At 40.5% G+C, this 14,605-nt stretch overlaps 1 protein-coding gene across 5 annotated transcripts in view; it reads left to right on the plus strand.

Moving 5' to 3' along the window:
• FUT10 (fucosyltransferase 10) overlaps positions 1–14,605 on the plus strand; it is a 259,761-nt gene that overhangs the window by 168,792 nt on the left and 76,364 nt on the right. Inside the window, exon 7 of one of the 5 annotated variants that reach the window (XR_011498764.1) lies at positions 19–4,459. The exons of 3 other annotated variants lie outside the window; for them this stretch is intronic. Coding sequence is in view for 1 of the 2 variants with exons in the window: in XM_070499735.1 (XP_070355836.1) it covers positions 19–102 (84 nt within the window). In the remaining variant the exon portion in view is untranslated. Of the gene's footprint in view, positions 1–18; positions 4,461–14,605 lie in introns of those variants that run through there. One more of the 5 variants, XM_070499735.1, reaches the window with a different exon arrangement.

The following is a 14,605-nucleotide window of genomic DNA, read 5'->3' on the forward strand; positions in this document are numbered from 1 at the left end:
GCCATCCTCTTTTCACAGATGAAGAAGCAGAGGATTGGATCAGCTGGGTGCCATAACTCATCAGACAAATACAACTGGCAATTCAGACCTGTTAAAGTCTAAATTCTTCGGCATGGTTTACAAAGCCTTCCACAATCTGCCCTTTGCCTTCCTATCAGCCTCATCTCATACCACCTCAATGCAACCCCACAGGATGTTTTTCCAGTTCTTTAAATATGTCTTGTTTGCTATGGCAGAGGCACTGCTATGCACTCCCCAAGGCATTTCCTTTTCTTCCCAAGAACACAGGAAACTTCCTTTCCCAGCCTCCCCTTTCATTTTGGTGGAACCATATGACTAATGGGATGGGGGTGAAAGTGATGTACAACATTCCCAGACTTGGCCCCTGAAGCATTTTACATCCTCGACTATGTTTTCTTTCTTTTTCTTTTTTTTTGTGAGGGAGATTGGCCCTGAGCTAAAATCTGCTGCCTATCTTCCACTTTTTGTTTGAGGAAGATTGTCACTGAGCTAACATCTGTGCTAATCTTCCTCTATTTTATGTGGGATGCCACCACAGCATGGCTTGATGAGCAGAGCTAGGTCCATACCTGGGATCTGGGCCTGCAAACCCCGAGCTGCAGAAGCGGAGTGTGTGAACTTAACCACTACACCACTGGGTTAGCTCCCTTGACTATGTTTTCTGTTCCCCATCTGCATGGGGAACATGCAGCTGGACGACAGAACCTCAAGTTGAGCTCTTGCTTCAGTACTTGGAGAACAGTTACCCAGACCAGCTGCTCAAAGAGCTGAGATATGAGAGACAAAGTTTTATTGAATAAATATCTGAGGTTTTGGAATGGTTTGTTATACCATCTACTATTACCAACTGTGATTAAATCACTTGCTCTAGACTAGAGGTTGGCAAAATTTTTGGTAAAAGGCTATGTCATAAATATTTTAGGATTTGCAGGCCACATGGTCTCTTTTACAACTACTCAACTCTGGCATTGTAGTGTCAAAATGGCCTTAGATAATATGTAAGTGAATAGGCATTGTTGGGTTCCAATAAAACTTTATTTACAAAAACAAATACTGGCCCCATTTGGCCTGTGGACCACAGTATGCTGACCCTTATGTTAGACAAAAGGACTCGAACAGCATGCTGATCGCTCTGTTTAAACTTCTCTGTATTTCTCCATCACTCCAAGACTCAACCCATCCTTTGCCTGGATAAACCGTTACTTACTTTTCATACTTTGGCTAAGATATTCCCATCTCTCCACTTTCTCTGTCTCCCCATTCCAGTTAGGTCAGGACCTAATATCATATGTTCCCATGGCAACCACTTGCACTTCCTTTTTCATAATAAACCTCCCATTTATAATGATTTGCTCAATGTCTTCCTTCCTCACTATGCTGAGAGCTTCCTGAGAAAAAGAAGCTATGTCTATTTCATTCACTGTTTTATCTCTAGAATCTAGCATAGGACCTGGCACAGAGTGGATGCTATAAATACTTGTTGGGTAAATGGGTAACTACAAGGCAGATATTATTAACCACTGCCTTCAAAATATAGACCTTGTGGAAACTCATCCTTCCTTCCCCTTCCCTCTTCTATTCCTCCTTGTCCTTTAGTCCTTGGGCTCAATATAGCCAAAAGGAAACCAAACCCACAATTATGGTGTTATAGTCATAGTCTTGAATGGAGACAATACCACAAAGATATTTACCCTTAGGCGTACTTTTTTGGTATCAATACTGACCTTGTCTTCACCTCAGTCAATATTTTTTCTTCAGGACCATAAATCTTCGGAGGTCTTCTCATAAATGCCAATTTCTGTCACAGCTCTGAAAGCTAATTCCATCTTGAGCCACATATCTGGGAAGAGGCTATTTCTGAAGTTCTGTCATCATATTGCTCTAACACCTATGAATCTGAAAAGCTTTCCAACTTTCCTCAGCATTGTAGATAGGAGGTTAGTGGACCACTCCAAATGGTCAAATATAGCTCTGCCATATACAAAAAGAGAAGATGGGAGAAAAGGTGTTTTATTCAGGATAAAGAATAAATACAAGAACTAACGAAAGCTTAGAATAGTATAAGAAAAAAAGATATGTAAAGACAGTAACAGAGCAGCTGAGACAGTGGGAAAGTCAAATAAGATGAACTTGTGCTTCTGTTCAGTGGTTTGATCTGATAAAATGTGGGGGCTGGAGAACTCAAATACTGTCACGGGCAAATTCAAAATGCAGCTAAAATTACTGGGCCTACCAGCTGACTGGTGAGCTGCGCTTTTGATTTCCCCATGGGTTCCCAATGGCATCTCTGAGCCGAAGGCAGGAAAGACAGGTTTGCCAATCTGAGAAGAGTCCAAAGGCATTTTACTCAACAGCCAGCATCTGCTTGCCTCGCCCTTTGTCATGTGGTCATGGAGAGTCCACAGGAGTTTGTGCAGGTCAATTGGAGAGGGGGTTAGAGCAGGCAGCGTCAATCTAAGAAATTGCAGTGTCAGTTGAGTGTCAGGTGCAGGGTTTCTAGCCATTTGTGTCTTTCAGTCTAAGATATAGTCTAGGAAGTAGCTTAAATGTAATATATTTGGTGGAATAAAATCAAATTACTAATATTTTTCATAGAGGCAAGCCTCACAGGTCCTAGATGGGGAATTCATCAAAGACTATCTGACCCCAATTCATTTACAGAAATGAATCATCTCCCAAAATCTGGTTTCTTAACAGCAACTGGAATCTTTACCTCTGACACAGAAGACAATCAGAGCCTTCTAACTGCATTGCTGTCATTCTGTTCCTGGAACCCAGCTCATTGTGTTGTGCTGTAAATACCTGCAGAATTTATGAATGAACGAATGACATGACTGACTGGCTGACTGGCTGAATGAGTGGATGAACGAATGAATGAAAGCTGTTGAAGAGAGCCAAGTTAACATTTGGCGCCAAGCTCATCCTTTTCTCTTTTTCTGATACTATTTCCACTACTACAATGATCATTGGTCAAATGGCATTGTAATAATAATAACAGCACAACAATTAACAGCTATGCAGCACTTTAATATACCTTATTTTAAGGAATTTGAAGCATTTGGCCTCAGATTTCTGGGTGCATTTCATTGACTCATGTTGACCCAGGTATCAATTAATGAGTAATCACTACCTTCACCCTCCTGGGAGTAGGGCCCCTGTGTGATGGTGTCTTGCTCAGCACTCAACAGAGAGAGGAAATATTGTCATTCTGAACATAGATAACTAAATTAGGAGACCTTGATGGGTCAGTTACATTTAAAATGTAAAGCTTCAATTTATGCCTCTGATGGAATTCAGTGTGATCATTAGGATAAGTGAACACATCAGGCATTCAATATAAATGCTGGGCCAAATGTAATAAAGAAAGGAAGTTCTTTTCTCCACTGTGTCATTTTGTTTTGCAATTTGAAGGGTTGCTGCATACTGCAATTCTCCAGAATAACACAATTCTTCAGCTAAGATGCTGGATCCGACATATTTCAAGCTAATTAATTGGCATTATAAAATCACATTGTGTTCTCTAATAGTTTTGCAACATAATTTTTCATGAGAGCAACAGAGATTTCCAAAGCATAAAAAAAATGATAAAAGACAACGATGATCTGGTTGGGTTGCCCCAGCTCATTGCTGTACCAGGCTGAAGCTCTGCTTTTGGAAAGTCAACTGATGCCCTGCTGCTCAGACGCTGGGTTCTCCGGCTAATTAAATGGCTATAGCTATGCTATTTTCTTTCTGTCTTACTTTTTAAAAACAAAGTATATTCTTTTTCCATTATGACAAATTTAGAGAACATGAAACAGTAAATATAAGAACTGAAAAGTCACCCTCCTCTCTTCCTACCACCATCCATCCACATTGTAAATATTTCTTGAGTGCCTGCCATGCTCAGGCACTGTTCTAGGCACTGATAATTTCTTGAATTTCTAAATACCCATTTCAACTGAAATTAAGAGGATCTGGGTGTAAAATGTCCTTTAATGAGAGTGCAACTGGGTGAGGTTTGTCTTCAGTCCTCTGTCCATTTAGTCTCTGCCTCAGTCCTTCCACAACTCCATTCCCTGCTTTTCAGAAATTCTCCTCCCAGCACATAGCACTCTGGGTCCTTCTGTTGCTTTCTTTATGTAGGATATAAAACTTACTTTCAAGAATTGTTCTGATAAGAGTTCATGACCAGCTAAAAATGACACTTGGTAGCTTATAGCCAGCTGGGGTTCTTGGACTTCTTGGGCTCAATAAAGGCTGTTTTTAAGTTGAAAGACACTAAAGAGCATATTTTTATCTGTGATAATGCTGCATGAACGAATAAAACAGAAGACTTGCTTGGAATTTCTATTAGTGTTTGATGTATAAATGTAAGAAATGCTGTTATTCAAGTACAGTGTGATAAACAAGATCTTCGAAAACAATGTAACCAAGTGTTAAAAATAAAAGCTTATCCTCTTTATTGGTGAAATTTCTGGCATGGAAGTTAAGGTGGGTGTCAGGGGAGCAGGGTGAGCAGGTTCCTACTCCTGCTTAGGGGTAGTTCTGGCCTGGCCCAAACGTTTCATATGTTTCATAGCAGTGGAAGAGAAGGCAGCGAGCTGAGTGTGGCAGGGGGGATTGCTAGAGATCTGCTTTCCTGGACACTGTGCCTGGCCCTCTGACGACATGGAAATCAGCACAACTTGCTTAATGGATGCCACTTCATCCTGCTGAAAGCTGACCAGAAAGGGTGTCCGTTTTATAGCCCCACAGCCTTCTGAGCTTTGGGTGTCGGAATCTTGAGCAGCTCAGAGATCAAAGAGAAGAGCCCTTCCTCCAGATTTTGAAGATCAAGATTTTTCTCTAAAGAGATTTTTCTTCCAGGCGTCTCTGGGTTGCTATTAATTTGCAACCCAACTGAGTGGGTTAAAAATGTCTTTTGATCACATACCAACATGTGGTCATCAGAACACTGGTGACATTCAGCCACAAAAGAAAATCAGGGAGGGAGGGATCTCAAAGTGACCTTGGTAACAAGAGGGACTTCCTCAGTGAAGCATGCGTCTCAGGCGAGGGTCTCACAATGAGTGAACTGTGACCAGCTGACATTTCATCAGTGAGTCGCCGCTCAAGTATTTGGAGAGGGTGCATTGATCCCACTCTCCTGGAAACCCCCAAGAGCTCTCACAAAATGCCTTTCATTTAGCTTTGGTTAAAACAACTAAAATTTCCATCTCATAATTGTTGAGACATCTCAACAACATAGTCCTTTCTTTCCTAGCTTGCAACTCAAACAAATATTGTTTCATTGACATCTTGCCTGTTCCCCAGCCTCATACCAATGTAAACAATTTTTCACATTGAAAGGCATTTCCCAGCAGTCCCTGAGGGTGGCAGTATTGTTCATGAGTCAGTGACTGGTACAAGAAATTAGGCACCTGCTAGGGAAATGATTTAAGGAGCATGGCTTTACACTATTAAAATGAGCAAAGTATATAATTAAGAACGAGCATTCTTTTGAGCCCACAATATAATTAATTCCTCCAGAGCCATTCACTCCAACGTGTATATGAAGTGCAAAAATAAAAGATGAAACCTAAAATGCTCATGTCAACAGAAATATATGGATAAAAGTGGCAATGCAAATACTATTTCAAATAGGCTCAATTCCAAATAATTACTTAATACACGTTTACCACCCTCAATGCCTTAGGTTCTATGAGTTATCCACAGACAGCTGGCTAGGCAAATTTAGATGATGTCAATTCACCAGGAATTTTCCAGGAGGAGACAAGGTGCTATTGCTCTCATCCAACTTAACTCTCCAAGAATTTGCAATCCATGTGGCTTATTAGTAAACACTCTGTTGTCCTTTGAGCTAAGTCATTTGAAGGTCATGTAGCAAGGCTGCTCTAACAAGATATTTGACACTTAGGCTTATGTGAATAAAGCCTCTCAGAATGATCCAAAGTGGAATTGAGCAATTAGAATTCAGTGAAACTCACTGGTAATTTTAAATGAGAAAAAAAGTCATTACCTATAGGATTGATTGGAAAGAAGATGTCGATGTCTAGGCCCAGTCAAAATCAGTCATTTCTGGGAATCAAGATGCCTGTGACAGTGTTTGGGCATACCTGGGGATGACGTCATAGCGCCACCTAGGAACATGGTAAATGATTGATGTCAGACCTGAGTGGAAATTTCAAAGGCATACATTAATAGTAGCTGAAAGGGAAAAAGCTGTAGTTTAGTTTCTACAAACAGATCAGGGATGTGAGGAAAGCCCCTGGGTATGGGAAGTTGGGAATATCCAGGTCTTCCCAGAAGACTCAGAGTGAGAGTTCCCAGACTTCTAGTTGAGTCACTTGTACCTTTTACTGTGTTTGGTCTTTGGGGTTTTCCAGTTTTCTAGAACTCTGAGAGACAGGAGGCACAGATAATTCTTCTTGTATTTAAGCGACTGAAAAGAGGCAGCATAACTTTTCCACTCTTCATTGCTTGATATAGGAATGAATTGCCTGGTGGGTGTTACACATGATTGCCAACCATTTACTGAGTCACTCAAGAACCCTTCTTCCTGGAGGCCATTAATAATAATTTAGGAAAAGTCTTCTGGAAAGAAGTGTGATTTCTAGAATTTCAAGTTAATAAATAATATGTTTACCAGGTGGTTACTAAATACCAGATACTAGTACAGGTGTTTTACATGTATTATCTCATTTAATCCTCATGACATCCTCTGAGGTAGGTACTAACATTATTTGTTATTTCTTAGGCAAGGAGATTGAGGCTCAAAGGACTTCAGCTTGCCAAAAACCTGGACCAGTAAGGGACAGAGCTGGGATTCAAACTCTGTGCTTCTTTCTTAGAGGAAAGAGCAGATAAATTTATGAAACCATTGAATGGGTTTGTGAATTTAGTAAATGTTCTTTAATTTGTGATTTTAGTTGGCAGAGAGTGGTTGGTTAGCTTGGTTATATTATGTTGTTGACTGTTTCACAACCTCAGATAAAATCCCTTACTTGAAGCCCACCATTTTGAAACCACATCCCATTGGTCAAAAGAGATCAGATAGTAAGAGTGTTGATGGGCTGACACTAAACCAGATTATGTAGGGAAAAGGAATAGTATCTTTTTTTACTGGAGGGGACAATGTAGGAAGGTCAACACCTAGAGATGATCGATGACTTAACAGCTGTCTCCTCAGCAGCTCAACTCTCCACCAATGAACTCGTCATCCAAACCTGTGCCTGCTCAGGGCCAGAGCTGCTGCTTCTGCCATTACTGGAGCCCCTACACTCCCCAACAGAGATCTAACGACCAGATTTCTGCTTTATTCCCGTGAAGGAGACCTGGAAAATGTGCATGAGCCTGTCCTTAGACCACACAGTTGGATGGGTAATTCCTTGAAAGTGAGGAATGACAAAATATGTGCCAGCAACCTGACATCTGAGCAACAAAAGACCCCGCTACTCGTAAAGAGATACTTTCTGGGTCAATTGAAGTTAGGTCGCAGCACAGCTCAGTAGACTATACTCTCTGAGTACTGTCTTCTCTGGGGTGTCCAGTGATCACTGGCCTGTCATCCAGCCTTCAAGGGGCAATCCTGAAATCAGTATTGGTGCTATGCCAGTAGAGACTCCAATTGGTTTCTTTAGTTAGCTTTAATTATTTTACAGTAACTGTGGAATTGAGAGACTCTCACTCAAAGTCATTGGTTGGTATAGGCATGGAATATACAATTGCAAGCAAGTAGAGGCAGGGGAAGGGAGGAAGTCAGATTTTAGTGGGGCTTCAGGCAGTCGAGATAATCTGGGATAGGCCTCTGCTATTACAACCATTTTTGGCATCACAAGTATGTGCAAGCTATACCAGGAAGTTAATATTATAAATATAATCAAGGAACAAAGGGCCTAAATTAGCGTTTCGCAACTCAACGCTTACATAGGAAACACCTGGGAGATTTGTTGCACATTTAAATCTCTGAGTGACACCTGTTCAATAGGAACCCGATCCCTTAGCATATAGGCAGAAATTAAGAGAGCTGGTTCATGATTTAAATAGAGCTACAGTTCTCAAAATGTAGTCCTCAGACCAACAGCATGAGCATTGCCAGGGATCTTGTTAGAAATACAGATTCTTGAGTCCTACCCTAGACCTATGGATAGGACCTGGGGATAGGACCCAAGAAGCTGTGTTTAACAAATCCTCAAGGTGACCCTGATGCCTGATAAAATTTGGGAATCAGTGGAACAGAGAGCTCTCTTTAGGCCTATAATGACACAAATTAGCTGTTGAATCAGAAATTTGTGGGGATGGGGCTCTGAGATCTGTATTTTTATTATGCTTCCCTGGTGATTCTGTTGCACACTTGTTTGACAACAATTGATCTAGAACAAAAGCCTTCGTTTCTTTTTTCTTTTGCCAAGGCACTTCCCTATTATCTGCAAGGCTAAGAACCAGATCATTCCTCTGGTTACTGAAAGCCTACCTTCTTGGGCAAAGAGCAGGAGAGAAACTCTATTCAGTATATCCTTGACAAGCTTGGTATAGATACATGTGAGTGCATTGTGTGTATGTAAGCATTTGAAACAATGATCAATCTCTACGCAAAAGACTTATTCTACCATGACTAAAAGTTAACAAATTCCTCACTGACTTTATTACACTGCCTGAGATTTTACCGATTAGAGATATATTTGGGTTAGTAAGCATCTTTTCAAATTCAAATATGAAAGTAAATGGATATTAACATCAGAAGAACTTTTAGAGATCACCAATCTTGTACTTTTCTTGTGATGGTGCCTGTTTAGCATTTCAGCACCTTTTCTCTAGGTGACATCCATACATGCAAGTAACTTACTCCCAGATGCCCACGTAGGCACTGCCCACCATCCCATGCAATTCTCTGCAGGGAGGTACAGAAACTGACCATCAAGATGAGGTCAATAGTATCATCCATTAGCTCCAACCAGATATTATTGGAAGCCAACAGCCCTGTGTTATAAACCTTTGGCTTGAATACACAGACATGTCTTCTGGGGCCAATTTTTCAAGAAGCTCAGGGTACAGTGTTACAAACTGCCCTCCAGACCCATAGCTCCTCCAGTCTCTCTGAGTGAGGCTTGGCATGCCTCTTAGACATCACTTGGTATGTTTTGACAGAGCAAGCCCATTTTGCTCATAAGCACCTGAGATGCCAGGTGTAATCATTGCTGCTGGACACAGACTGCCAGCCAGGGTCAACTCACATCCCAGTGCACCCTGCTCACTGCCAGGAAGGAGGAGAGTGTTCTGCATCCCTACAGAATTGGCACTGATATTCAGGTCAAGCATGAAAATCATGGCATTTCTGGCAAATTCTGAGGATCAAGCCTTAGTCTAGCAGGTTCAGGTGCTTTCTTAAACCAAGGTTGATGCCTATGAGTGAATCCTGCAGATAGAGCAGCCTCTGCCAGCAGAAGCCCAGACTACTTCCAAAGAATTGTGCCTGGAGGACATACTAGAGTCTGCTGCTGTTTCTTACTATCCATGGTTTCCCCTATTCTTTGTTCTCTTGTGACTGGAAACTAGGACCTCTTTCTTACCAAGATCCACGCTTCCGGCTGCACCTCAGAATTCTACCACCAGCACTGCCTCTGTCCCTCTGAGTCTGCTTCCGAGACCCCTCTTCTAGCCTGTTGCATCACTTCTTTCTCTGTCAATCCTGATTGGCCATCTACTAGTAGATGTTTTCTTATCAGGAAGCAGTAGAGGGATAGCTGGGTGAGAGATTAATAAGTGACACTTGTGTTCTTGCCAAGACTGTATACTCCCTTTCTGTGCTCTAAACAAAGTCCTCTATAAAGAAGTAAATCTTAACCACTTGAGATTGCTACTTTCTGGTGTTGCTTCCTCATCCTCTAGATTAGAAACTCTTGATGATGAACAACTCTTAATAAAGTTGGTGCATTAGGTACCCACTCATATCAATAAGGAGAATCATGGGTAGAAAGCAACCAACCAGAAGTATGGAAACAAATAACAATGCTCCTCAGCTTATGCTGTGCTCTTAAATCTTCCTGTAGTTATGAATCTGATCCTACATGACCTCCTGGGAAGAAAGATCTTTATCTATTTGGATATCATATTAAATCATCCCTTGAACAAATATTGAAGCTTATACAGCACTGTCTCTGGGAAAACCCTGAGGGATGTGAGTTTGTGTCCAGGGAAGACAATTTCTTGAGATTAAATGTTAGTGATTTTTCTCTGAAACTCACACTCTAGAATAATTAAAAGTGGCTAGATATTATGGGTGATTTATTCCCCACTGTTACATTCTAAACAGGTTTAGTTAGTAACTAATTTTAAGAAGAAAAGGAGAGACGTCTATTCCACATAGCCATGATCTTTCTGAAGCTAAAAGTCTTGTTCACTTCTGCCTTGACCTGCTTTACCCAGACGTGGACTATACCTACACTGAATACATTTAAAGGGACCATAGTCTACTGTGCAGAACTTATTGCAGTGACCTTGGGACCTGAACCTACCTCTCATCTCCTCTTAGTCAAGGTTAATTGTACTCTGCAGGAAAGCGAGTTAATAGTCAATAGACTATTTTCTGATAAGGTATGGGAACATGACACTGAGATCTTGCATCCCTTGGCAGAAGTGCTTAGACTGTGATAGTTTAAAGCTGTTGGAAGGCAATCACATGAGTCTGCTCTAGACTACCTTCACCTCCTTCTTCACGTGATTAAACTTCACCACACATGTGCCAAGCAGCTACAGTTGGAGTGCTGATGCTCTCTTCTGGAGATGGGTGGTTCAAAAAGTTATTCTCCTTAGAAATATTTCTATCCTGAGAATTTTGGTCCCTTTAAATACACGTGGCATTTCCATCCAACTGACAGGGAAACTACGTAAAAATCCACTATGGGTATTGGTACACTGATTCCTCATTCTTCCAAGCTTGACTCCCTTTACTCTATCTGCTCGCTGTCGTCCTCTTTGCTCATTGCCTCCTTTGACAGCATATACATTTCAGGTGTACATTATTATATTTCGTCTTCTGTTTAAGAATATATTGTGTTCACCACCAGAAGTCTAGCTGCCATCCTTGACTCTGAATCTTAGTTTCTACTTTTCTTTTGGCTACTTGAATTTGGTTCTCTGTTTTTTGTTGTTAGTTCTTTTTCATTTTTGTTTGACCAAAATATTCTGAATTGGAAATTGATTCTGTCTTGGGAGAAGACTTCAAAAATTTGCTCTTCTGCTCTACATGCTGAAACCATGGATATGGAGCTCCCTGCTCTCTTCTCACTTGGGTGTAGGGTGGGTGGGTTGATAAATGTTTGTGTTTTCAGTCCATTAAAGTGCATGGGGTATATCTATGAGTATGGCTGGGAGGCTCATAAGGAAAGTCACTGCCATCTGGTGGCTTCAAAATTTTTCTGACTTGCCTCACCCTCTCCTTCATTCTATTTTCTGACAGTTTTGCTATCCCTTGCTCATCGACTTCCTGGTTCTCTTTGATTATTTTGGCTGTGTGCCTTGGCTCCACCATCTCCTTCCTTTAAAAAAAATTGCAACCTTGGATGTTGCAAACTTTTAAAAAATATCTGTTTTTGCTCTGATAGTGATCATCCTTGAGATTACTCCACCTTGGCTCTGGGCCTCACTCAGCACTAGCCTTTCCCAGCCCCGGTGGCTACATGCACATGAGCCCATCTCCCTGCAACCACTCTTCTCCTGCTAAGCAATTCCACTTCCTTCCTTCATTCTTCATTTGACCTAATCATTTAGTCTCCTTACCTCCCTTAACCTTCTTGACTGGATACACTCCACTTTCTCCATAGCCCTTATGGTACGTGATTCTCAGAACAACACAAATCAGCCTAGAATTGAGGGTACCATCATGCCCTTTGCTTCATACACTGATATATTTCTTCAACAGAGCCAAGTTCACATTTGAAATTCTGTCATCTCTCACAACATGAACATTAATGTTTAACATTTGCTTTAGTGAAAATCCAGAAGGCTTTCTATTCTGCTGTTCAGACCTACCTTATCCTTTCTATAATTGGATACTTCTCATCTTTGTAAAATCTTCATCCTAAGAAAAAATACTCTTGATACTAAGCACTGTTAGAAGATATACTGAGGCATATTAAAAATTTTGAGTTAATTTGAACAAAAATTAGTTTGATTTGGGCAACATCCAATCTTGCAGATAGAAAGGAGCTCTGAGGAGCTGTACAAAATGGAAGCCTTTTTATAGGCAGAAGGGAGCAGGAACAAGGAACTTATACGAGGTAAAAAAAAAAACGGTTTGGTTATTTCAGAGCTACTTTCTTTTAAGGGATGGCAGGAGCCTATCAGTCAGATTAACTAACTAATGCTGATCAGATGATTTACGATTGACTGGTTTAAGATTTCATTTCTGGGGGAAGCAAAATTGTAATTAAGTCTCAGTTTAGTGACGTGGAGCTTAGCATAAGAGACTCCATTTTGGGCCTGTCGTCTTGTTTTTAACAGTACAATACAATGCTTTTCAGATTATGCTCCAATTGAACCTAGAGTTCTCCAGAGTACACTTCTAAAATTAATCCACATGCTCTCTTATGAATTCACAGAATACGTTAAATTGATAAAATTTTCTCAAGATTTAATTCATATTTTTTCCCAATACGTTTACATCTGATGCCACCTATCTGATGGTGCCCAACTGACCAAGTAAAATAGTTAAATTAGGTTTTTTTCAAAAAGCAATATGACTTCTAGGTAGTTTCCCCCTAAAACAATTTTAAGAACCTAGCATTCAACGCATGAGGTATCACTCCTCTTTTTATATAGTTCTTGCATCTAATCAAAATGGTACCATTTGTTATTGATTAAACTGCTCAGAAGACCTCCCCAATGCAGACAAAATGCACTAATTTGTACTCTTTTGGCGAGGACATTCAGTGAGTGGGAGTTTACCGTTGGTCTCTCTCTCAAGAAATTTCTATTCCTTCTATAAGGATATCGTGAGAGACCTTGTCAAAGCCTTTCTTGCAATTCAGATTTATCTGAAGCATTTATTTCATCATGTTATCTAGAACAGGTGTCTGTGTGTGTGTGTGTAAGTGTGTGTAATCAGCAGGGGCACAGTTTGTTCTTGATGGTTCCCGTGGTTTCTCCTAGTGTTTTCCATGTCACATTGTATGTGCTCATAATTCAACCTATGAATATTCCATTCCAGAAACTTGCCTGGATTTGATGTCAAGCTCACTAGTCCATAAATGACAAGCTCCATCTGCATCTTTTTTAGATAAGTGGGAACACATTTATCCAGTATCCATAATTCCACAAAATACTGCACATTCTCAAAGAACACTACACCATGATATGTGTTTTTATACTCAGGGAATCAACCCATTGCAGAGATGCCAGGTGCTGCTTTATGATACCTCACCCATCTATCAATATTTATTCTACGTTTTTCAGAATAAAAATCATGCTTGCAGACAAAGCAGACCAACGCAAAAACCAAATTGAGTTCCCTTTCATCTCAGTGTCATCTGTTAACACTACATCAGTAGCCCAGGCAGCTGATAACTATGTTTCTTGTTTTATTTGTTTTCAATATCACAAAAAAATGTGTGTTTGCTCTCTTAGCATGCTTGACTTTTCTCAGCAATTAGATATTTTAATACCATTCTTAGAGATTCAAACCAATTCTTTCTCTCTCTTTTTTTTTTTGTATGCTATCTTGCTCCTCTCTTTTGCATATGTCTCCTGTAATTTGAGTTTCTAGAGACTCCATTGTTTAAGAACAGTACTTTTTTCAGCTATGTCCTCTCTTTGCTTCTCACTGGGATCATTTGTAATTTTATTGCCAGGATACAATTTTTTAAAATTCTGCCAGCGCTCATGAATCATTTTCATGCTTGTTGTGTCAGTCAAGACTTAAGGTGGAGGGGAGAACTTAGAGGTTTCTTCTTCATCTAGCTTGTTTCCTCAGACGAACGGAAAATGAGATTGATTAAGAAGCATATATCCTTTCACACCAAAAGTAAAAAATTAGTCAAAATGGGACCTTACAGTCCTCCCATAAATTCATTATTTGATTAAAAATAACTTGTTACTTGCTGTCAAGTCAGCTCCAATTCCTGGAGACCCTGTGGATGAATGCCGTCCACAATGTCCTGTCCTCAAGAGCCCTACTCAGCTTCTGTAGATTCATGCCTATGGCTTCCTTTATGGAGTCAGACATCTCACATTTAGCCTTCTTCTTTTCCTGCTGCCCTCTACTTTTCCCAGGATTATTGCCTTTTCCAAAGAATCTTGCCTTCTAATGATGGGCCCAAAGTAGGACAGCCTCAGTTTTATCATTTTTGCCTCCAGTGATAGCTCAGGCTTAATTTGCTCTACCACCCACTTATTCGTCTTTCTGATGCTCTAAGATATCCGTAGATCTCTCTTTCAACACAAAAACTAATGGCCTTTCAATTCAGTTTTAAGGAAAACCTTTTTAAAAACATCAGATTTCAAAACCACCTGATTCCATGATGTTAGTCCCTGCTTGCCCCTACTCTGCTCTGCTGTCAGCAGTAATGACCTGCTCCCTCCTGGCTCAGTTCTTCCCAGATCCAAA

The sequence above is a fragment of the Equus asinus genome, chromosome 27, assembly GCF_041296235.1.
Source record: "Equus asinus isolate D_3611 breed Donkey chromosome 27, EquAss-T2T_v2, whole genome shotgun sequence".
Classification (NCBI taxonomy): Eukaryota; Metazoa; Chordata; class Mammalia; order Perissodactyla; family Equidae; genus Equus; species Equus asinus.